Here is a 23482-nt window from a genome sequence, read left to right on the forward strand (position 1 = left end):
GGTCTTTAAGAAGAGGCTTGATGCCTACCTGGCTGGAGTTATTTGAGCCCAGTTTTTCTCCTGCTCAGGCGGGGGGTCAGACTTGAAGATCTACAAGGTCCCTTCTGACCCTACTTCTATGATTCTATGATTCTATGATTCTGATAGCCATGAGTTTTTGAAAGTGATAGCCAATGGCTCTGCAATCACCTCAGGCAAATCCCTCAACACACTCTGGTGCATCCCGGCCCCATGGACTTGTATATGTCCAGCTTTTTTAAATAGTCCCCAACCTATTCTTTCACCACTGTTTGTGGCTCACCTCCTCCCCAAACTGTGCCGCCTGGTACAGTAATCTGGGATCTGATCATGCCTGTGAAGACTAAGGTGAAATAGCATTGAGTATGTCAGCCTTTTCCGCATCCTCTGTCACTAGGTTGATAAGGCCATAGCTGATAAGCTAAATGAATTCTTTTAACTGGTGTTTATTGCAGAAGATACTGGGGAAATTCCCGTGCCAGATTAATCCTTCTTAGTAGACAGGTCTGAAGAGTTAGACTACACTGAAGTGACAACACAAAAAGTTTTAGAAGAAATCAATAAATTAAATATTAATAAGTCACCAGAACTGGATGGCATTGTTCTTAAGGAACTCAGAAGTAAAACTGCAGAACTGTTGGCTATAGTATTTAATATACTGTTACAAAGGGCATTTGTGCCATAGGACTGGTGGATTGCCAACGTAGCAAGTATCTTTAAAGAGGGCTCCAGAGGCGATCCTGGGCACTACAGACCAGTGAGTCTTACTTCCATCCCTAGCAATTTGGTAGAATCTATAATAAAAAATAAAATCAGTCATATGGACAAATATGATCAGCTGCAGACGAGTCAGCATGGTTTTTGTAAAGAGAAATCCTGCCTCACTAAATACTGGAGTTTTTGGGGGTGTTAACAAGCATGTTCACCAGGGGATCCAGATGACACAATATATTTGGCCTGTCAAATAACTTTCAACAAGGCCCATCATCAAATTCTTTTTTTTTAAAAACTGTGTTGCCACAAAATTGGAAGAAATGTTATTTCATGGATTCAGAAGGTAGGGAGCAAAGGGCTGGGCTGAATGCCACTTTTCAGGATGAGGGAGGTCAAAAGTATGGTCCCACAGCAATCTGTTCTGTGCTCAGTTTTGTTCAACATTTTCATCAATAACCCAGGCACAGTGAAATCTCCAAGTCTGCAAACAATGAGAAATTATTTTCTGTAGACAAGTCCCAATCTGACAGAAAGGAACTGCAGAAAGATCTCACCAAGCTAAGTGAATGGGCAAAAAATGATAGATGAACTTCAGTGTTGACAAGTACGAGGTAATACATCTGGGGAAAAATAACCTCAACTGTATGTACACACTGGTGGATTCTAAGCTAGCTGTTATGGCTCAGGAAGAAGACCTTAGAGTTATTGTAGATAGTTATCTAAAAATTTCAGTGTGCAGAAGTGACCAGATAAGCCAATAAACTGTTGGGCATCATTAAGATGGGAATAGAAAACAAAATGGAGACTATAATCATGCCATTATACAAATCTACATCTTGAATACTGTGTACAGTTTTAGTCTGAATTAGAAAAGGTGCAGAAAATGGCCACCAAAATAATCCGGGACATACAGAGAGAATAAAAAGGTTAAGATTCTCTAAACCAGGGGCAGGCAATCATTTTAGCTGGAGGTCCACTTAATGAGTTTTGGTAAGCCCACAAGGGCCCTCCACCCACAACCCCCCACAACCCCTTGAGAGATGCCCACCCTCTGGTCACCATCTTGGGACTGAAAGTCCTGCCCCAAACCCCCTGAAATTTCCTACTGGAAGTCCTCCCTTTGCCCCTAGAAATACTCCTTTTGGGAGGAGAGGGTTGCCAGCTTAGAATCAGAAAAAAACCCAAATCATATACTAAAAGTCAAACTCCTATTATAACATATTTTATTTTTCTTACAAAAATACTTATGTCTTGATTTGTGTTTGCGTACTGCATCTAGGGATGATTGCATAATAACTCAAAAATAAAGTCTAACTCCTGTATATTGTGCAGTGAGGGGGTTTGTGATATGTGGTTGGGGGTTGGGGGTGGTTTGTGAGGGGGTGTGGTTGTATGGGGGGAGGCATAGAGTATGTTGGGGTGTGTATATGTGGAAGGATTGTGGAAGCAGGGTGTAGATGTGTGGTGTTTGTGGGGTGTGAGGGAGGGTGGAAGGGTGTGGGGACCCTCCACACACTCCTCCCCCTGGCTCACAGCCCTGCGGCCAGTGGAAGCAGAAGCAGAAGCAGCAGGCAGCAAGCCCTCGTGGCCCATGTAGGCACTACTGCCTGACAGCATGTGGCTCCAGCCACACCTGCATGTAGTGGAAAGGAGTGGAGTGAGGTTGGCCTGCCTCTATTGCACAGGGTTCCCTGTGATACATATGCAGCTCCCAGCATTCACATGCCACCAGGGAGAAGCCCCACACAATGGAGCCAGCTGCCTATCCCAATCCCTGCTGCCATTTGCACGTCTCAGGACTCCACTGGAAGTGGAAGAGAGTAGCATTTTGTCTAAGCTGTGTGGTGTGTGTGGCCATGCAGATGTGCTTATGCTAGGCGTGCCTGCGTAGCCGCACACAATGCACAATTTAGAGGGAACACTGGAGGGGAGCCCCAGTCCTGCTTCCTGTTGGAGTCCTGTGAGCTTCCCTACCAGTTGCCTGGAGCAAGTGCTGCAGCAAGGAGATGAGGAGGAGCCACTGGAGGCTGGACCCCCAGCGGCTGCAGTAGTTGCAGCAGCAACCCCACCCAGAAGGTGTGTGCTTGTTAGGCTGGGCCCTTCTGTGCAGCAGGCTGGGAGCAAGGAGTGCGGGCTGGGTGGGTTGCAATGGGTGGGCACTCATGGGCTGAATGAAATTGCCTGGCAGGCCAGATCCTGCCCATGAGCCGTACCTTGCCCACCCCTGCTCTAAACCAATAATGATAGATGCCAAAGTGGGTAATGAATAAAGGACAGATCACTCTAGATCTATTCAGTTCAATGCTTTCCCTCTAGCATCCATTTCTGCCACTGTGAGAGACAGGCAACTGGGATAGATGGACCATTGGTCTGACACAGTACAGCACTTCTTATGCTCTTGTGTTTTTATATACTATAGAAATAGCATTATGTACTTCCCTTTTCCCCAGGGACAGCTCCATGTTCAGGGAAGATCTTGTGATTTTTGTCACATCATAGCTGTTGATGTTTCATATCAGAGTAGGCATTGGCACTCAAACGTGTTAGCAAGCATAAAGAGAAAAGGCAAGTTATTTTTATGTTGCTGCTCACTGATCCTCTTGGCCAAGCTATGGGGTCATTAACCAAGTATTGCTATAGTTAAGGGAATTTTAACTATAGTAATTTGCTGGCAAACTTGCTGGCAAAAAGGTAATTAAAATAGTAACTGTAGTTCTTCAGTATGTCTTTGTTCACATGAATCCCATTGTATCTAGTTGACTCCCACAGTTATCCTGTGTATACCTGCAATGCAAAGCTGAAAATGTTACTTTGTGTCATTCCTACAGGTCTTCCTAGCTTCTTCCCAGACACAAAGGGCAGAAAGCCATAACACAAACTAAGTTCCTTTACCCAAACTGGTATTTGCATCCATAAGAATGGAGGAGAGTTTACAGGATTTTTATGGACAAAAACAAACCATAGAACTCAGGTTACTGTCTGGTAGGTAACTTAGCTTCATTTAGCATTTATCCACATGACTCCATAAAGCTGACTTGCATATTTATACAACAGGAACTATTCCTAGGCATAGTACAGAGACAGTTAAAAACCCTAGGGAAATATGTGTGAACCAAAGAACTAGGAAGACCTTACACTGTATAAGCCCTCATAATATAACTAGAAACCTTTGGTTCCATCAACCTGAATGAAAATGTGTACTTTTCATATTTACTACCAAAAAAACTGTGAAGAGAATGTTCACCTGGCCCAATGTAGTGCCATGTAGACATTCCCCAAGGTAGCTCTGTACTCTCTAGCTCATTTCTCCAAAAGGATGAGTCAGTAGAACTGTTCCAACTTAAAGTATCAGTAAACAAGGTTTTAAAACATATTAAAAAAACAAACAAACTAAGCAGTAACAAATCACCAGGATTTGATGACATTCACCATAGAATCTGGAAGGTGCTCAAATCTGGAATTGTGGAACTACTTACTGTGGTATTCAGCCTATTGCTAAAAACAGCCTCATTACTACAGCTTGGAGGGTTGTCATTGTAAATCCAATCTTTAACAAGTTCTCCAGAGTGAACACAAGGATCTAGAGACAGGTGAGCTCCTGGAAAATTGGTAGAAGCAGTAATTTTAAAGAAGGATTGCTCAGCATATGAACGAAGGGGGCTTGCTTGGGAGAAATCAACGTGGCTTGTCTAAAGGGCAGTCATGCTTCACCAACCTATTACAGTTTTTTGAGAGTATCAACAAAAGCGAGGATCTGGACCATCCTGTTTTATGTATTCAGGCCCAGAGAGAGAGTGTCTGGACATTCAAAAGGATTTGATAAAGCTCCACAACAAAATCTCTTAATAAAAATGGGTTGTCAAGGGATTAGAGGGAAGGTCCACTTGTGGATCAGAAATTGACTTAAGGATAGAAATAGAGTTGGTATAAATGTTCAGCATTCAGAATGGAAAGAAGAAAACAGTGGGGTCCCCCAAAATCTGTGATAGGATCAATGCTGTCTAATATATTTATAAATGACCTGGACAGGAATGTCAGTAGTGAGGGAGGCCAAGTTTGCGGATGACACAAAATTACTCAGAGTGGTAAAGACTGAGACAGACTATGAAGAACCCCAGAAGGATCTCATGAAATTGAGTGAATGGGCCACAAAATGGCAAATTAAATTCAGTTTCAATAGGTGCAAAGTGATGCACATGGGGAAAAAAAACCCAAAATAATACATACACAATGATGTGCTCCACATTAAATGTTACCAAACAGAAAAGAGTTCTTGGAGTCATTGTGGACAGTTCATTAAAACATCAGTTCAGTGTTCAGCAGTAGTCAAAAAGGGAAATACAATGTTAGGAATTATTAAGAATGGAATTGTAAACAAAGCAAAAAGTATTGTTATTCCTCTTTATAAATTTATGGTCCATCTATACCTTAAATACTGTGTGCAGTTTTGGTCCTTGCACCTCAAAAAGGTTCTAGAAGAATTGGAAAAGGTACAAAGAAGGGCAACAAGGATACTTAGATGTATGGAGTGGCTTCCATATGATGAGAGGCAAAAAAGGCTAGGACTCTACACTTAGAAAAGAGGCATTTGAGAAGGGACATGATAGACATTTACAAAATATTAAATGGTGCAGATAAAGTAAATAGGGATTTATTATTTACTTGGTCACACAAAACTAGAACTAAGGGACATGAAGTGAAACTATTAGGTGGTTAGAATCAGAACTTCCTAAATGTCTGAATACTGGAAGCTGTACTAGGAGAGGAGTAGGGCATGGAAAATTCTGAATATGCCCTGTTCACCATCCCCCTCAGCATGAACTCTGCTATTGTATGAAACAAGATATTGGGCTAGATGGAACTATGGTTTGACTCAGTAAATAGTGTCTGCAGTTCACTGACTCTCTTAGTAACCATTGCTGCTAAAAATGTTATATTTATAGAAAGACAATACAATGAACATTATGGCAAAATATCAAAGGGAGGATCTATAATAGACACAACTACCATATTTAGAAACAATATTAGAAAGAAATGTGTAACTGGTAAAAGCAGGCCCTTCAAAAATCTTAAAAAATAATTGAGTAATGAAATACTGAATAACTTTCAATCTGAGCATGAAATACAGAAATGGCTGCCAAATACAGCATAACTAAATTTATCTAGATACCAGACCGTTTTAATGCAACCATCAGTCCATTTTTAAGGAAACAGATGATCATTCTACTTTAACATGTCCCGGAGTAGACCAAATTGAGAAATGCTTATATTTAGAAACATGCCTAGCTGTAAGAGGCATATTGGCAAACAGTTCTTTCCTAATGAAGTTAGTCCACTAGACGCTGAGCTATCAGATATAGAATCACTGTATCCAGGTGCAGCACTCAACTTTTAATCAGAGACATAGCATGTGGCAGAATCAAGAGTTGGTCATAAGGGTGGAAAACAAAGGTTAATGAGGACTGAAATCTAGATTGGATGAGTTTCTGTTGTTATTACTATGTCTGCAAGTTGCCCAATTGTTCCTAACACCCTAAAGACCAATGGAATGGGGAATTTATCGCATCAGAAATTCATTCACTAGAAAACTAAGACTCATACCTCCCCAAGAACAAAACACATGAGGCATTTCTTTCACCAGATCATTTGAGAACCTGATACTCACAGTAGGTTATATTTTTCATTTCCCATTTGTGAGAAGTTGAACTCTTCCTGCTCAGCTGATCCACCAAGTTGTTTTGAACATCCAACAGGTATACTGACAGCAAGATGAATACAGCATTCTCAAAGGAAAATGGCTTCCTGACACATACAGATGATCTCGCACTGCCCACCTGTTTTATGTAATACATCAACTTTGTATTGCCTATTATAATCTGAATGCTGCTTATCTGCAGCATTAGCTAAACTATTCAGCAAGCTAGACAAAAACAATTCATTACTCCAATATACTTGTTCCCCTTGAGGCCATAGACTTTGAACCTAAAATTTGCTACTCTTAGATGTATCTGTCTGTGAAGGAACCAAGCTAAGTGTGCCAAAACAAATGCAGAGAAGAGTAAGTTCTCTTTGAAACTGCCTCAGAGAGTGAGTTTCTTTACAACTGTCCAAAAACCTCTTACCCTGGGGCCTAAGGGCAAACACAATCCACGGATATTTCAGAAAACCTTATGTCTTATACCTTATACCTCAGTACGACAAATCCTATCTACGGAGTCAGGCCAGCATTTCTCACAGGACCCTAGAGAGTAGCTGCTGCCTGCCTACAGCACCACACTCTACTTGCGCAATTTCCTCTTGTCTTTGTAGCCCAGCAAAGCAAAGAAGAGCCCTTCCTTAGGTACATTCATACTGCTTAGTTGTAAGCTCAAGAGTGTTCTTTAAAGAGATGAAACATTACTTCAAACAATTGCAATAATTTTGTTGGAGAAGGAGAAATATAACTTCTTGACATGTACTGGATCCACCCACCAGAGAAGAGAATTCACCACTTCCAAAGGAATTTCTAATGGTGTCTCTAGTATGTGCTTAATTAGGTGGCACACCAATCTCAACCTGCCCTAAAGGAGCTGTGAAGACAGTCTTGTATATTATACAAGTACATGCTGTCGGGGCCCAGCAGACAAGAATACACTTTTACTGGAGTCTTTGGTTGCATGTGTCACTTGGAGATGAGCTCATCTACTGTCTGGAACCTGTCCAGAGGCAGAGGTACTTTGACCAACACTAAGTCCAAACTTACCTCTATAAACCCTATTGATTGGGTAAGAGTAAGATTGGATTTATCTTCCCTTGATCCTGAGGAATATGTTGACTAAAAGATAGATGACATTTTGAATATCACAGACATGATGTAAATATAAATAAACCATTCATTAAAATATGTATAAGTGTGTAGCACTTGTCTTATGAGGTGAGCTGCTAGTGGATAAAAGATATATAATTGAGACCATTGATGGACCAAATAATAGAACTTTGAATTGACTATGACAGTTGTTGAATTATGAATTGAAGGAATTTCCAGTGGGCTAGATATGTTTTGTAAGCCAGAGTCTGCAATCCAGTTCTCAGGATCTAGAGGAGATAGAGAGCTACTTTTGTCAATGAATAGGCAAAATCTGCAGGCACATCTGGGGCATTTTTACATGTGCTCGAGGGTGGGGAGAGGGGCACTTTAGTTAGAGCGGCTCCAAAAGCCACTCTAATTAAAGTGCCTGGAGTACCTTATGTATCAGCACCTCCACACTTCAAAATGGCAGTAGGGGCACTTTATCTAAAGCTTGTTGAACAAGCTTTAAAGTGCCCCCACCACCATTTCGAAGCACAGGAAGGCATGGAGGCTGGCTGGAGCATGCTAATTAGCACGCTCCAGCAGACTCAATTAATTGAGTCTGCTCCAATGAGCTGTAATTACAGTGTGTCAGAGCAGCTTCCCAGCAGCATGTGTGCAGGCACCTCTGAAATCTAAGATCGGATGACAGAGTAATTTCAAATTGAATACTTTGCCACAGAACCATGGACAATTGTCCTATTATGCAATTGTCCTTGCATAAGGACAATTTATATTATTCTTAAATGTTACCAGACTTAATGGGCATGTCCACATATGCAGGCACGTGCACTTGCAGCAGCTCAAATAGCAATGGCACAAATTTGTGCTAAAGATTTGTACCTCAGCACACATGTCTGAATATTCACTTTAGTGTGGGGCAAATTGTGGCACTTGGGGCAAACTAACCCTGCCTAGCTCCTCCCAGATCTTCAGTCAGGGGGAGCTAGGCTCTGTGCTGTCCCTGTGCTGTCCCCAGCAATACAAAAAGCTTCCCTGGTGAGCAGCTCAGGGCTACATCCCCTCTGGAGCTTCTGAGGGCTGGCCAGTTGGTATCTGGAGGCAATAGCTCCTTCTGCTAGCTGAAGCCCTGCACCAGCCCTGACCTAGAGTGGCCCCTCCACCCTGTACTCACTGCAGCAGTCTGGCAGTGGGGAATGCTGCCTGGCTGTGACCTGCTTATCACCTGCGACAGCATCCATCTCCTTGGACCTGTGGCCCTATGTCTGCACACCTGCCAGACCCAGACAGGGACTACAAGACTTTCTGGACTGTAGTAGGGCACTGTAGCAGAGCTGCCTGCACCCCTGGGCCAGCTTCCAGTGGGCCGTGGCTGCATAGTTGACCTTTGTGCTGCACTGATGTTGTCTTCTGGTGCACCCACTCTGCCATCTGGGCAGCTATCTCCCAGAAGATGTGCTCATTGTGGTCGCCTGCTTTGAACTGTTGAATTGTGTCTCCTCCTGGCTCCAAATGGCCAGGAGGTCAGCCACCTCATCTGCTCTGTAGCTGGGTCCCCAGTGCTGGCCCTCAGGGGGCTGAGCCCCACCATAAGAGACAAGAGCACCCCTGTAAGATTTGAAAATCATAACCTGGGGGAGGGTCTCTGATCAGATTGCTCCTTCACTTAGGTGGACTTGTTAATTTACTGGGGAACTGTGTGCGAGTGGGGGGACTGTGTAGGAGGGGTGGGACCCTGCCCAACCCCATGACACAGAGCTCCCACTGCCCCCAGTGGCAACAAACAGCAGTGGGCCTTCAGGGCTCTTGTGGTCCATTGCAGGCAAAGACCCCCAGCAGCGCACCACGCTGCCTGAGACCCAGGGCCTGCCTACACATGATGCATGGTACCAGGCCACACTGCTGATGTTTGCCTTCAGGTAGGACCAGGCTGGCTCCTGCTGTTACCCAGGGTTCCTGGCACTGCACATAGGAGCCACATGCTATCAGGCCAAATTGGCTCCTGCCTCCATGTGCTCTGCGTGCCACTGGGCCAGGCCAGCTCCATGGAGGCAGACCAGCCCAGCCCGATGGCACATGAGGCACATAGAGATAATGAAGTCCTTCACAATAACCATGGACACTATCAAGGTAGAATTATGTTGCAATGCCTCTGAAAACTGGGACAACTTTGTACCTCTATCTTATGCCTCAATACTTTGCTGTTTTAATATCCCAGCAGGAACAGGCAGCTTTGTTTCCTTTAAGGTGTTATAATTCTGATGCATCACAGGAAAGCTCACGACTAATGCCACATACATACCTAAGTTAGAAAACTATTTTGCTAGCAGCATTGAGCCAGTGCTTTTTTGTTTTAAGGTCCTTTCAGCATTTATGCAAGTCTCTATCAAGTGTGGAGACAAAACAATTTGTATTTCTAATGCTGAGTCAATTTCCACACATACAATCTGAACTGGACTTCTGCTTTCAAATTAGCATGCTGAAGTGATTATGGATCAGGACAGTCAGAATTTCAAAATGTTTTAGAGGATCTGTGGCATTTTATTCTTGAGCAAAATGCCTAAAATGAAAACTCCAGATCAGTGAAACAACTTCATTGAGCTATGACAGACTGAAGCTTGGATAGAACCTAAAGAAGACCAGAAAACAATATTTCAGTGCAGCTTCTATCATTTACAAGAAAGCAGAATAAATCACATGCAAAACTCCTAACTGATAGAGTCAAAGTTCCTTACTGAAAATTTAAGATGCAGCAAAACAACATAGGTTGAGAAGATGTTTCCTTGATCAAAGGAATTAGAAATTAAGATAAAAAGATTACTTGCCACTTATAAGCAGGTGAAGCAAGGCCTTCAGTACAATTTGCTCTGAGAAACCTTTAAAACAAAAAGCACAAAACTGATGCAGAAGCATCTAGGATTTGACAAGTATCAAGTGTTGTAGGCATCCAGATAGCCAAACAAACAATAACATCTGCTAACGAGCCACAGAATAGAAGCATAAAAACAAAGAATACACTGTCAATGAAAAATAGATGAAGTTTCTAGAGACAGCCAAGTGCTGGAATTGGCTGCAAAGGCACTGTTCCAACAAGTGCAGTTTCACTGACCTTCACCAAAAGGAAATTTAAGACTCTGAATGACAAGAAATTGGTCTGTGCATGAGACAAAAATACTGATGTTTTAAAATTTTCAGACATCATTGACAGCTAGGCAAACTCCCCTAACAGAAGAAATACAATCACATGATATGGTGAGAATGAATTAGACATACTTTCCTTTAACTCTGAGAAACTAATTTTCAACTGAAATTCCTTTCCTCTTTAAAACATCCACAACTCTATCTTCATTTTCTCACATTTTCTGTTTATAGTATCAGTAATAATATTGTATGTGCTTGAGAAATTTCTTGTCAATTAATGATCATGCAGTATTAATACCCTTCCGAGCTGGGTTCTTAAGTCCCAGCAAATGTCATATGCCTCAACTGATATTCTCTTTTTCCAAGTTAACCCAGCATTTGAGAGAGAAAAATAATTCTCTGTAGAAAAATTACTTGCCACTAGACCAGAGTGACAACTGTAATTAAAATTTTATTTTCAAACATAATTCACAGTTTATGACCAAATAACAGTGAGCTCACACCATCTAAATATTCAAATTTCCTTGAGCACAAGATGTGTATTTTACAAAGAAGAAAGAAAGTAGAAACACAGAAAACATTATTTTTTGTAATGGTGCATCATCTGAATTTCAGTCTTAAAATTTAATTATCTATAGGTAATTTAAGTACATATGAGAAAACACAAACAATAAACTGTGTAGGACTCTTAGTATCAAGAATATGAAACAAAAGAAAGGCATATAAAGTCAATACCCTATTTTTAATTATTTACTTCCATCTTATGTATTTGAGTCATGTTATATCACTGTATACTTAAATCTGACTTGTGAAAGGCAATGAACTGGCTAATAGAAAAATAGATACAAAAATGTATCATTGTCAATTTGCTAATGCAAAATTGTCATCCACAGTATAGTCACCAATATTTGTACGCCCTAGTTTTAATTGGCACAAAGCATTAGTGTGCTGGAACTGAGATCTTGACTAGAACAGCTGATTTCATGAGGGAGTCTACAAGAGCACAGATTTATTTCTGAAAGTAAATCAGTTGGATACCAAGTGCAACTAGATGTTTACAGCTACTCTACCAAACTTTCCTTGTTCATGAGGAGACGAGCACGGTTGTGCGGTATGTGACACCACAAACATGTTTGCAGGGCCACATACCACACAGTTTGGTGTTCTCTGTGCAACAAGGGTGCACTGCCTGAGCGTGCACTGTGCTGGGTTTTTTTCCATGGATTTTTTGGACCTCTGGACATTCTCTGGGGGCAAGTAGCTACGGCACAAAGTGCACTGGTGCTACCTGTCCCTGGGGACCCAAACATCCACGCATGTTTGGATACGCCTGAGAAGTGTAGCATGTTTACCCTCATGCCCTAGCGGTAGCACCCCAACACTCCAAATAAATGACCACGCTAGTAAATTACACAGTCCATCTCACAAAACATTCCTTACCATCCCCAGACTGGGAGGAATCAAATGATAGATGCATGAAGGTATTGTCTAAACTAGAATACCCTCTTACTTCCTGCCTTAGATCAGACCAAGCTTGGAGTACTGGACTTTTTTCTCCCATGCTTTCTATTTCCAACCCTTCTCTTCCCTACCCAGACCTTTGCCCTCTTTTTCCTTTTCTGAACTGCTCTTCATAAATCTCTTTTCTTGCTTCCCTACTGTTAGAAACCTACATCATCCACCCAATCCTTCTCTATCATCCTTCTCCAATTTCAACTCTTGGCCTTGGTGTGCTTCCTCTCTTCCTCTCCTTCCAATCTCCCAAACTCCTCCTTGGGGGTTTTAGCTTCTATATTGACTCCTTGACTCCTGTGATCCCTAAACACCATGTTCCCTCACTTCTACCTCTTAATTCAACCTGCAACCCTATTTCAACTCTTCCACTCACCGAAAGGGTGGGTTTTCACTAGAAGTGCACCAATACATTGGTCCATACCGTATCAGCACAGATAAAAGGAAAATTGACATTATCAACAATCAGCCTTTTTGGCTGTTGTGGCTGATAACGTTGCCAATAAATGCCACATGCATGTGCACAGCCACAACATGCATGCAGCCAGATCGGCAGCTTGGACAGCAGCGTCCAGGGGCTCAGTTTGTTGAGGTGAAGGGGCAGGGAGAGGGAAGGGGCATGGTAGGGTGCAAATTAAGGTACCCTCAGTGAGGGAGGGAGGGGGACTGCGGCTGCCCAGAGCCAGGTGCAGAGTGGAGACCCTAAATAAGACATGCACCTTTTTGGGAAGGCAGAATGAAGAAAGGAACCTTGTTTTAGGGAAGGCACCACTGTACTCCCCTCTGCCACCCCTGCCAATCTTCCCCTGCTGGACTCCACTCCTCCTTCCATGTGGCTGCTTGAGGGAAGAGAAGGGAAAAAAGCAGCAGCCATCTCACAGCATTCCCATGCTTCCATTGTGAGCAGCAAATCAGCTTTCCTAAGAGACACACCACAATTTTGGAAGGTTAAATTTGGGGGGAAAAGTGTGTATGCTATACAGGTAAAGGCAGTAATTAACTTTAATGAGACTATTAGTTTAAGTCACATCTGCAAAACCTGCAAGATTGCCCTTTAGTTAATGATTGCTAATCACAGATTTTGGCAATAAAAATCCTATATAAATGTCAGGCATCATACAATGCATTTTGTGCTATTGAAAACCTTTACCTCATGTTTCTTGAAGCAGCTAAGGTATGTAGGCATATCTATACAACAAGTCATGTGTTACTGGTTTAAAAAGTTCATTTTTTTCTGGAACATGTCCATTGTTGCCTCTATGCAAAATATAAATCTGACTTCACAGTAAATTATTAATTTTTTAATGTTTTTCTCAACATCTGTTTCTAAATTCATTATATGTTTAGAACGTGTTTCTAAAGCATTAAAAAATGGAACATTTACAGAAATGTAAAGTAACAAATTATAATGTATTATTTGGATGGACTGCAGGAAAGATGAACACCACAAGGAACAGTATTGTATGACAGTATACACTAACTGAGTAACAGATAAAACATTAAGGAGAAGAAGCTTATTCTGGACTCAAGTGTTTGCTTATTTTTAAAGAAATTAGACCATTTTGTCACAGCATGACTTTTTTAGCTCTAATATATTCCCTCAGTGTTGAACATATATTATTATATTATTATTATTGAACATTGCCAGAATATACTCAGCTCAAAGCCGTATTATTGAATACTACAACAGAATTAATACTTTACTAATATATTAGTCTGTGTAATCGATTTACGAACAGCTTATCAATTAAATTAGCAAATTAAAATAATGTCTTGTTTTAGGACAACATAATTACAAATTATTTGAATTAACAAACAAATATTTTCTCCAGGTGCATCTACATGAAACATTTACTGCACAGTAGACTAATTAGCTGCTCAATAAACATCACACATCTACGCATGCACCTCTATTAGGTTGGAGTAAATTAATTTCCATAGCAAACACAAGTAAATAAAAGTACTATGCTGCTGCAGAGATTTTTACTCCACAGCAACGCACATGGCTGGGGCATGAGGGTGCTTTAGTGTGGGGGCTGCCTACTGGCTAGCCTCATACTGAAGTACATTCATGCCTCAACCAGCTCCTCCTCAGCATGTTGAGCTGCGGGGAGCAGCCCTGGCTTGGCAGGCTGACCCCCCAGGCCCCGTACCAGCCAGAGCTGCTCTGACCTAGCTCAATGTGCTGTGGTTCCAGGCACACATTAAAATGTCTTGCCCAGACAACGAACTCCGGAGCAGTACACTCCAGAGTTTATTCATGCACATTAATTGTGAATGTAGATGCACCCCCCGTGTGTTTTCTCTGTCTGTATTAGCTATATGAGCTCTTCTCATTCCTGCTTAGTCACATTCAAAATTTTTAACATATCTTTTTATTATAGTCTAATTATTTAATATCTATTTTCTTATCAGTCCTTTTGCACATCATGTCATACCTCTTACTGAATTGAATTCATTCCTGCTTAAGAAGAAATAATTTCCTTATTATTAATAGAGTTAGATTTGCTTCTATTATGGCTAAATCTGGTTCACTAAAAAAATAAATGAAAAACATTGCTCTTTGGAGCATGAAGTACCAGCTTTTCCACTCACATATTCACTTCTCTCAGTGCCTGCTGACTAGACTGAGAATTCCTATATTGAATGTTATCTAATAATTTCTTGGAGCTCAATCCCATAAAGATATACATAGGATTGGGCCCGCGCACATTATGTGATATTTGCTGAAATGTACAGGTTAACATAAAAAAACCTACTGAAAAAGAGACTATTTCCGAAATTAATTTCATTTCCAAAACAAACTGCCTCCACAGAGGCCCACTTTGAAATTATGTGCCATGATACAGAAACTACACAAAAAGTTCCATGATAAGGGGTAAATATTCACATGCCCATCTTTTTCCACATTCTAAAATTTCAGGCATAAGAATCCCATACCTCCTAACTGTTTCCCTCTAATTCTGGGTACATTACATAAATATCTGAGGTACAGGTAAAAATAAGGTGTCAGTGTGGATATGCAGAAGCAGTACATTTGAGAGAAACAGTTACTTTGGTAAATAACCTTTATTTTTTTCCCTCTTTTATAATACTGTCTAGATGCTTCCAGTCTGGAAGAGTGCCGGTTCTCAAGAGGTAAGCTGAAGTATACCAATGGTTGAACAGTGACTGAAAGACTTATCCATACAGGCATCTATTCTGATCAGGCCTCAACACTGAGGGAATAACATTGTTAAAGGTATGAAATAAGATTCACCTAGTATTTTTGCTTGTCTAAGTAAGCAATATATACTTAACAGATACTGAAGAAGTTACTACATGATGGTTAAGAGACTTCAGTCATAGCCTGTCTAAATACAAAATTTCAGTACCTTAGTAAGGAAGATTGGCATCTGGGACAAGCCCTCAGTACATTTCAGCAAATATCACATAATGTGCGAGGGCCCAATCCTATGTATATCTTTATGGGATTGAGCTCAGTGGCAGCCCATCCTGGTGCCATTCACAGCTCTGGGGCACTGTCGCAGAGCACTTAGGTGCCCTGTGCCTGAGAACAGGGATGGCTCCAGAGAGTCCCCTAGTGGAGAGAAGGGGGAGGCGCAGCTGCCAGTCACCAGGGCAACACAGTTGACAGGAAGGGACAGGGCTTAGCCCTTCTTAAATCCAGGCAGGAGGCTAGGGTGGCAGTTCCTCCTCTGACAGCCAAGGAGTGAGGCGTTCAGCCAGTGCGGAGAGAAGGCCAAGGTTTGGCGGCATGAGTAACCGTGAGTTGCTGCCATGAGCTGGAGTAATTTACCTGGAAGGGATTAACTCTTGTCTGACCGGATGGTTTTAGCCTGGGGACTTTGTGTTTTGTGTTTACTGTTTAACCAGAGGACCAGGTGAGGCTATTAGGGGTGGAGGAGGCCTCATAGGGACTCCCCAGTAGCGGGGGAGGGTTCCTGGCACCGGAGAAGGCACAATATTTTGTGGGGTGCATTGGCTTAGCCCCTGAGAGTGCAGAGAGGCGGCGAGGAGCCCCAAGAGTGCAGTGGGGTGGCGAGAAGCCCCAAGGGGGGGGCAGTGACGAGCCCCGAGAGGGGACAGCGACGAGCCCCGAGAGTGCGGAGTGGCAGCGGGGAGCCCTGAGAGAGAGAGAGAGGGGGCAGGGAGGAGCCCCGAGGGCAAAAGGAGGGCCAAGACATAACAGGGCCAAAGTCAGATCACACCAGCACCATCTGTGAGGCTTGGGCTGCAGTGCAGGGGAGGAAAAGGAGCCGCAGATAGCGCCTCCTGTCATCGGGGTGCGTAGAAATGGCAGCCTCCCACTAATTACAACAATCTATTAATTAAATAAAATCAAGGCGTGACAGGAGAGCAAGCAGGCGGTTGGCCCATTACAGGAGGGCGGAGCCATACCCGGAGAGGCTCCAACAGTGGCACTCCTGTCACAATGGTGTATTGGCCGGGAACGGTTTATAGGGCAGTAGGCTTTATAAGACACTGGTTTGCCAGCTTGAAAAAGAGGACCCTTGGGCCTGCGTGGAGAGGGAAAAGAGGACAAACGCTAACCCCTTGGCCAGAGTCAGGGCAACAAGATTTGGATTGGCCACACCAAGCGGTACAAGGCCCGCAGGATCAAGCAGCAGGACAACTGACCCTGTAAGCCAGTATGATGGGAAACACTCGACCCGGCCCACCGGAGCAGGTAGGAATGTGCGGCTATGCAGCCCGAGTTGACCGTGAGGTGGCAGATGAGCTGCCCGCACTGGTGGTAGGAGTAACGATAGAGGAGAAAAGAGTAGTGGCTCTGCTAGACTTGGGCTCAACACAGACCATGGTACGGAGCGACGTGTTACCAGCAAGGGAGATGAGAAGAGTGGATCGGGCAACTGAGGGGAATCCTGGATCTAATTAAAGAGAGGTGGGAAGAACAACAGAGTAATGACCAGAACATCATTCAATATATGATACAGTGTTGGTGCGGGGACCCCCTCGATTTTGACAGGGTGAGGGTCACCCTGCAAGTGGGCAATAGGACCCGACGGATGCTAGTGCGGGTCACAGACCATTTACCCTACCCCCTGGGGGGGGGGGCAGCGAGGAGCCCCAAGGGCAAAAGGAGGGCCGAGACATAACAGGGCCAAAGTCAGATCACACCAGCACCATCTGTGAGGCTTGGGCTGTGGTGTAGGGGAGGAAAAGGAGCCGCAGATAGCACCCCCTGTCATCAGGGTGCGTAGAAATGGGCAGCTTCCCACTAATTACAACAATCTATTAATTAAATAAAATCAAGGCATGGCAGGAAAGCAAGCAGGTGGTTGGCCTATTACAGGAGGGCAGAGCCATACCAGGAGAGGCTCCAGTAGTGGCATTCCTGTCACAGGCACACACACCCTGCCATGTTTGCCTGGGGATGCACACAGCGGTGGGAGCTTCCCCCCACCCCATGCCCCAGCAAATATGCAGCTTTCTGCTCTGTCCTATGCCTTGCCTTGGCTGGGCAGAGCCTGTTGGCACCCCTTCACTTCAGTGCCTGGGGTGGTTCCCCCACTTGCCCCTCCCAAGCTACAGTACTGCAAAAATGTATCCACTTGAATCCTTGGTTTGTTCTGTAACTTTTTTGACAGGACACAAATTACCCAATAAAACTGTCCTATCAAGAAAATGATCAATAGCCCCTCTTAGCAACAAAATTCTAAAACCCAATTTAGTAAAACAGGCAAAAATTTGTCTGACGTTAACGAAAGTTCAAAACAGTTACAGAAAATTTGAAGTGGACTTTTTAGAACTACTTCAGCCTTATGCAATTAGTATGGGAAGAGTCTGCCATTAAAGACTATCATTTTAATATTCTCCTGAGAGTTACTAAAACCAAAGACAGAAATTTTCAGTAATTGGTACCAAAAGGAGGAAATCAACTTCCATGAATCCTCTGAGAGACAAAGCTTTATGAAAATGCAAGCTGTCATTTCAAATCTTCATCTGAACTTTTGGTATGCCATTTCTAAAGGCTAAATAAAGACAGAACTTATTGGCACAAAACAAATGGAAAGCTAAGGTGATAGCCTTGGTTGTAGCCAAGGCCAATTTTAAATCTACTAAAGACAGAGGACCTTCTTAAATAGGCAATAAAGAGACCAGACACAGGGGCTGTGTCTACATAAGACGCTCGTTGTAGCACAAAGCATGATGCAGTCCTACTGCGCAGCAGTAATAAGCTACTGCACAGTCACTTCAGTTATTGAGCAGTCATTTAGTACTTGTGTATGCAAACACTAAATTATTGTGCAGTTGTTACTGCACACTGTGTCTCATGTAGACACAGCCAGGAAGTATCTTCTCTTCAGATCTTGAAGCATTTTCTTGCCCAAATGTTAACTTTGTATTGATCAAAGAAACAGAGGTAGTTTCTATGCTCCTACGTGCCAGAGACAAGTTCAGACTGCATGATGGTTTTGACCTGTCTTCAGAATTTAAATCTGAGATCATACTGTCAAAATGTATAGCACAACTCTGATAATGTAAGAGTGATTTTGTAGCTGGGACAGTCCAGAAATTATGCCAAAGGCAAGGATTTCTTAGGGCGATATTAGACCAGCTGCATAACTGTGATGGATATAGACAAGCTTTTGAATGCATTATAACTCTTTCCCAACTATACAATTTTGTCCAATAAAAGATATCACCATAAGAAATCCCTGCTTCCCAGTAAAACTCTAGGAAAAGTCAGTACCAATTATACTTGGATAAGTCATCATAGAAGAGTTCAATAAAAAGGACTTCTACAGAGAAAAAATAAAAGGAGTACTCTGCATCTTTTGGCACAAACCTCAAGTGAAAAGCATCCCTTCAAGTCAATGCACTTCTGGACTCTGAAAAGATGCTCTGTAAAAATGCATATAATCAGGAACCAAAATTAAAATTGGAGCTACATGTTCCAGCAAACTACAGCTTTGCTTTGCTTTACTAGCAGAAGAAACCAATTGACCCGAGCTAATTTATATCTCTAATCTCTGAAATATTATTTTATAGGATTGAGCAGATTAAGAGTTATGTTTGCTGTGCCTTTGAAGAAATAAATTGTCAGAGATAAGAATGATGTTTCTCCTACAAACAGTAATTCAATGTCACAGACTTAGCTCTTTGGTTGGTTTCAGAATTCCACAGCCAAGAATGTCTGTAATGAAAAATAATCATAACTAAGCATCCAGCCAGAGGCCCTTGAGGAATATCTGACCTTCCCTATAGCAGCTAAAGGAAGCTTTAACTTTTTATTTATCGGACTATACCTCAGGTGATGTTGCGTGGAGAAGGAGTGACAACATGGCTTCTAATAAGTAGCTGTTCTAAAGATGAAGGCCATGAAAGAATTTGTCTTTCCAAATTGGTCCTTATAGAGACTACCAGCACAGTCAACAAGTCCAGGTTGGGGATGCCTAGTGAAATTATAAAATCAGAACTTATAAAACCAGAATCTATTCTTTATCTTGGGTGTCCATCTTCAAACCCTTGTCCCGGTTAGGTTTGAGGAAAAACATGGAAAGAGCAGATCACCACTCTCCTCTTGTCATAATCAGCTGCTTTGAAATAGGTTCCCATGAGGATTGACATGGATTTCAGTTTTGAAGTTCCATCGATTCTGGATCCACAGAATCCAACTAATATCTACAATTCAGAAAATTCCAGTAACCCTCTGACTAATTGTGGTGTGGGGTGCACACCTTGAGCTGCAGCCCAGCTGTTGGCAGACAGAAACTGATTGTAAGCCTGTCTTGAAGGACTGAGCCAGCTGTGAAGCATAATTAGCTGGCAGGGTCCACAGGAGTTAAGAGGCTCCCAGAACCAGAGGGGAAGGGGAGAAATGGCGCTGAGAGCCAGGGCCGGACACAGGCATGGGCAAACCAGATGGCTGCCCAGGGCCCAGACAGAAAGGGGGCTTGAAAAGCGTAATTTTTTTCTGTTGTCCTATTATTATTATCATTATCTCTGGTGAAGGGGGGCCCAACACTACAAGTTCGCCCAGGGCTGCCAGGGGTCTAGATATGCTGCTGCTGAGAGCTGAGGGGGCTGAGTGACACTGAGATACTGGAAGTTGACCAAGAAACTGGATGCTGGAATAGAACTGATAGAGAAGGAAGAGAAGAGGCAAGCTGTGGCATATCCAAGCCTAGAGTTTCTCTTTGGGTCTCGGTTCATATGTTTGTTTTACTAATTGTTTGGGTTAATAATTCCTGCAGGAAGGGAGTTTGCCCCACAGGGACAATAAACAAACAAGATAAACAAACACTGAGAGACAATATTGAGCTAAGCAGATCCTCAACCCTCTACAATCCCTTACTTCCAAAGCATGTAGTATCTTCAGATTTGATATGGAGGGCTCTCCAAAGACTGTTCCCTTTCTAAGACAGGCTTAAACAAACAGATAGTTCTGAAAGCTATGTGGACAAAGGATCTGAATGCCTTGAACCCGAAGAGGCTCTGTTATCCTCAAATTCATGAGATATGACAAAGAGTTTAGACACCTTGGACTATCCATTGGTCTCAGCCTCACAGTATCTGGTATAATCTCTGACTCAGAAGAAATCCTCAGACTCAGAGGATCTGGGGGAAAAAAAACTAAGTGCTTTGGTCCTAGGAAGTTCCATTGATTCTGGATCCATAGAATCCAACTAATATCTACAATTCAGAAAATTCCAGTAACCCTCTGACTAATTCTGGTCCTATTTTGAGGTCTTGTTTAGTGCCTATACCAACCTGCTGACACTACACTATTCCAGCTTTCAGCACCTTGATATGATGGTGTGGACAAAGTACAGAGGAATGGCCCAGGCATGTGCTTCAGCTTCTTGAACAGTCATTGAAAGACCTTTGCAAATATTATACAAGGTTTGCTACTACTCTAGATTGTCCCAGGAGTTGGAGGGGCCCTGAGCTGGCTGCAGAAGCAAAAAGATACAAAAATTGCTTTAAATCGCTTTTTTACTTTGTCAAGATCCAAGAAGTGGGCCCATAGAACATAACAAAAGATAGAACTTCCTTAGATTTCAACAAATCCTGTCACTGTTGGATCCATAATGGTAGAAAACAATTGAAACCAAACTTTGACACAGAATCTTTACCAGATACAGAGAACTAATACATATTACTAAATACTTATGTATGGCTTATGGAAGAAGGAGCAGATAAAAACCACCCAAGCACCTGCCTGAAACTGTGGAGTACGGGGTGTCAAATATATAGATACAGCCCACAGAGCTTCTCAAACCATCCCACTGCACTACAGGTAGGCACTGGAAGTTGGTGGGTGTGGCCTGTCACAGAATCCAGGGTCCTTTGGTCCTGCTGGGCATGGCTGTCAGCAGCAAGCTTGGCTCTCTACTGCCACCCCTGGATTTGCTCCAGCCCCACCACTGCTGCCATTATGGCAGTCCTCCTGCCTCTGGCTGGAGCCCTCAGAACATGTCCAGCCTGAGGCTGACAGCTGTATCTTAGAGGACCTGGCTGCTCTATTTATGGAAAAGGGATACAAAGTCTTGTTATCCTGGTGGAGGCATTAATTTTTACTATAGGAAGGCTACGGCCTAAAGAGTCTCCCAGTGCCAAATGACTGAAACCTTCACTGCTCTCCTCTTGTCATAATCAGCTGCTTTGAAATAGGTTCCCATGAGGATTGACATGAATTTCAGTTTTGCAGTGGGGCCTCATAAAGTCAAATCACATTGTAGAATAAATTAATATTCCAGTTATATATTACAACATTCTGGTTACAGATATAAAATCTATTTGTATGCCATAAATATGAAGTCCCTGGCCTCAAAAATAGACATTGGGAGAGATTTTGGCCTATACAGTAAATAAAAATGAGTAGCTGCAGTTTAAAAAAAATGAGACCAAGAAAGAGAGAATTACCTGGCAAGGTTTTTTCATTTTAATTGATATAACATGGTATCTGTAACAGCACAGCTCACAGGTCCATGACCCTCTTTCACTTATCCACTTAAGTAAGCAAAGTTGATGTATGTACCGTACTGACCCATCACAGCGGCAGGGATTTAACAGTTCTCCCTGAAAAGAGAGCAAGTTCAACTAAATTGCACAAGTGTCTTTTCTGCAAGTGTCTCATTTCCAACTGTGGAACAACAAGTTAGTTTCCAAGTCACTATCCCCCAACATCATCACCATCATAAATAAATAAAGAGCTGCTGTTAAAATAGCTGTATTTAGCATTAAGTAAACGATGATGATTAAAAAAATTGGATGCATTTACTGTGTGCCAGTGCCTGCCCCCATCCCACCCCTGAACTGTCTAATAACTTGCAAGCAGATGGGGAGGTGTTTTCCCTCTGCAGTGATGCTTAACAGAGCTCTCCTCTCTCATCCTGCAGCCTACTCTCTGCCCTGGGGAAAATCCTGCAACTTTTGTGGGGGGATCTGTGGTTCAAGGGCTGGATTCTTAAGTCACAGAATCACAGAAAATGAGGGTTAGGAGGGACCTCAGGAGGTCACATCTAGTCCAACCTCCTGCTCAAAGCAAGACCCTCCCCAGCTGCATCATCCCAGTCAAAGTTTTGTCTAGCTGGGTCTTAAAAACCTCCAAGGATGGAGATACCACCACCTCCCTGGGTCCCCTGTTCTGGTGCTTCCCCTCTCCTCCTAAGAGAGTTTTTCCCCATAACCAACCTAAACTTCCCTGGCTGCAACTTGAGACCATTGCTCCTTCTTCTGTCATCTGCCACCATGAAGGAAATCCCCCAACCATGATGGGTATTGCCCTGGTTTTGGATTGGAGCTAAGAGAGAAACACAAATGGGTCTGGCTTTTGGACACCCATTGTGGTCAAACCCTTGGCAACAGCATGTAGTTTCTCCACTCTCAGGAAAGCCAAACATGCTCTTTCCTCAAGGCACCAGAACTGGTGGCAGAGGTGATCTCTTTTATTGGACCCACTAGAAATACAAGTTGGTCTAATAGATATGATTATGAGTTGGTCTAATAAAAGACATCTAGTGGGTCTAATAAAAGCAATCCCTGCTGCCACCAGTTCTGATGTCTTTTGCATCGAGACCGAGTCGGCTGCAGTTTGGATGCCCCGTCCTCAAGGACACCCGGGTGCCAGGGCTAGGGGCAGTGGTGGGGCTCGCGGGAGAGTGACACAGAGGGAGAGGTTGGGCCCAGGGCTTGGGGGCCCTTCCTCCCCCGCTTTCATCATGGTCGCGGTACGGGGCCCTGCTCGGGTCTGGGGGGGCGGGCCCCAGCAGCCGGGGTCGCTGAACCTCCCGGGGCCGCGGAGCAGAGAGGGGACCCAGGCGCCCGGACTGCCCT

At 43.1% G+C, this 23482-nt stretch overlaps 1 protein-coding gene across 1 annotated transcript in view; it reads right to left on the reverse strand.

The window, feature by feature from the left end:
• Window positions 1–22422, reverse strand: part of MARCH11 (membrane associated ring-CH-type finger 11) — a 45693-nt gene extending 23271 nt beyond the window's left edge. Inside the window, exon 1 of the mRNA XM_019541851.1 lies at window positions 22070–22422. Within this exon, the coding sequence (XP_019397396.1) occupies window positions 22070–22087 (18 nt within the window). The 5' untranslated portion in view covers window positions 22088–22422. The remainder of the gene's footprint in view (window positions 1–22069) is intronic.
• Between the last annotated feature and the right edge of the window lie 1060 nt (window positions 22423–23482).

This window comes from Crocodylus porosus, unplaced genomic scaffold, assembly GCF_001723895.1.
Source record: "Crocodylus porosus isolate Cpor-Errol unplaced genomic scaffold, CroPor_comp1, whole genome shotgun sequence".
Lineage (NCBI taxonomy): Eukaryota > Metazoa > Chordata > Crocodylia > Crocodylidae > Crocodylus > Crocodylus porosus.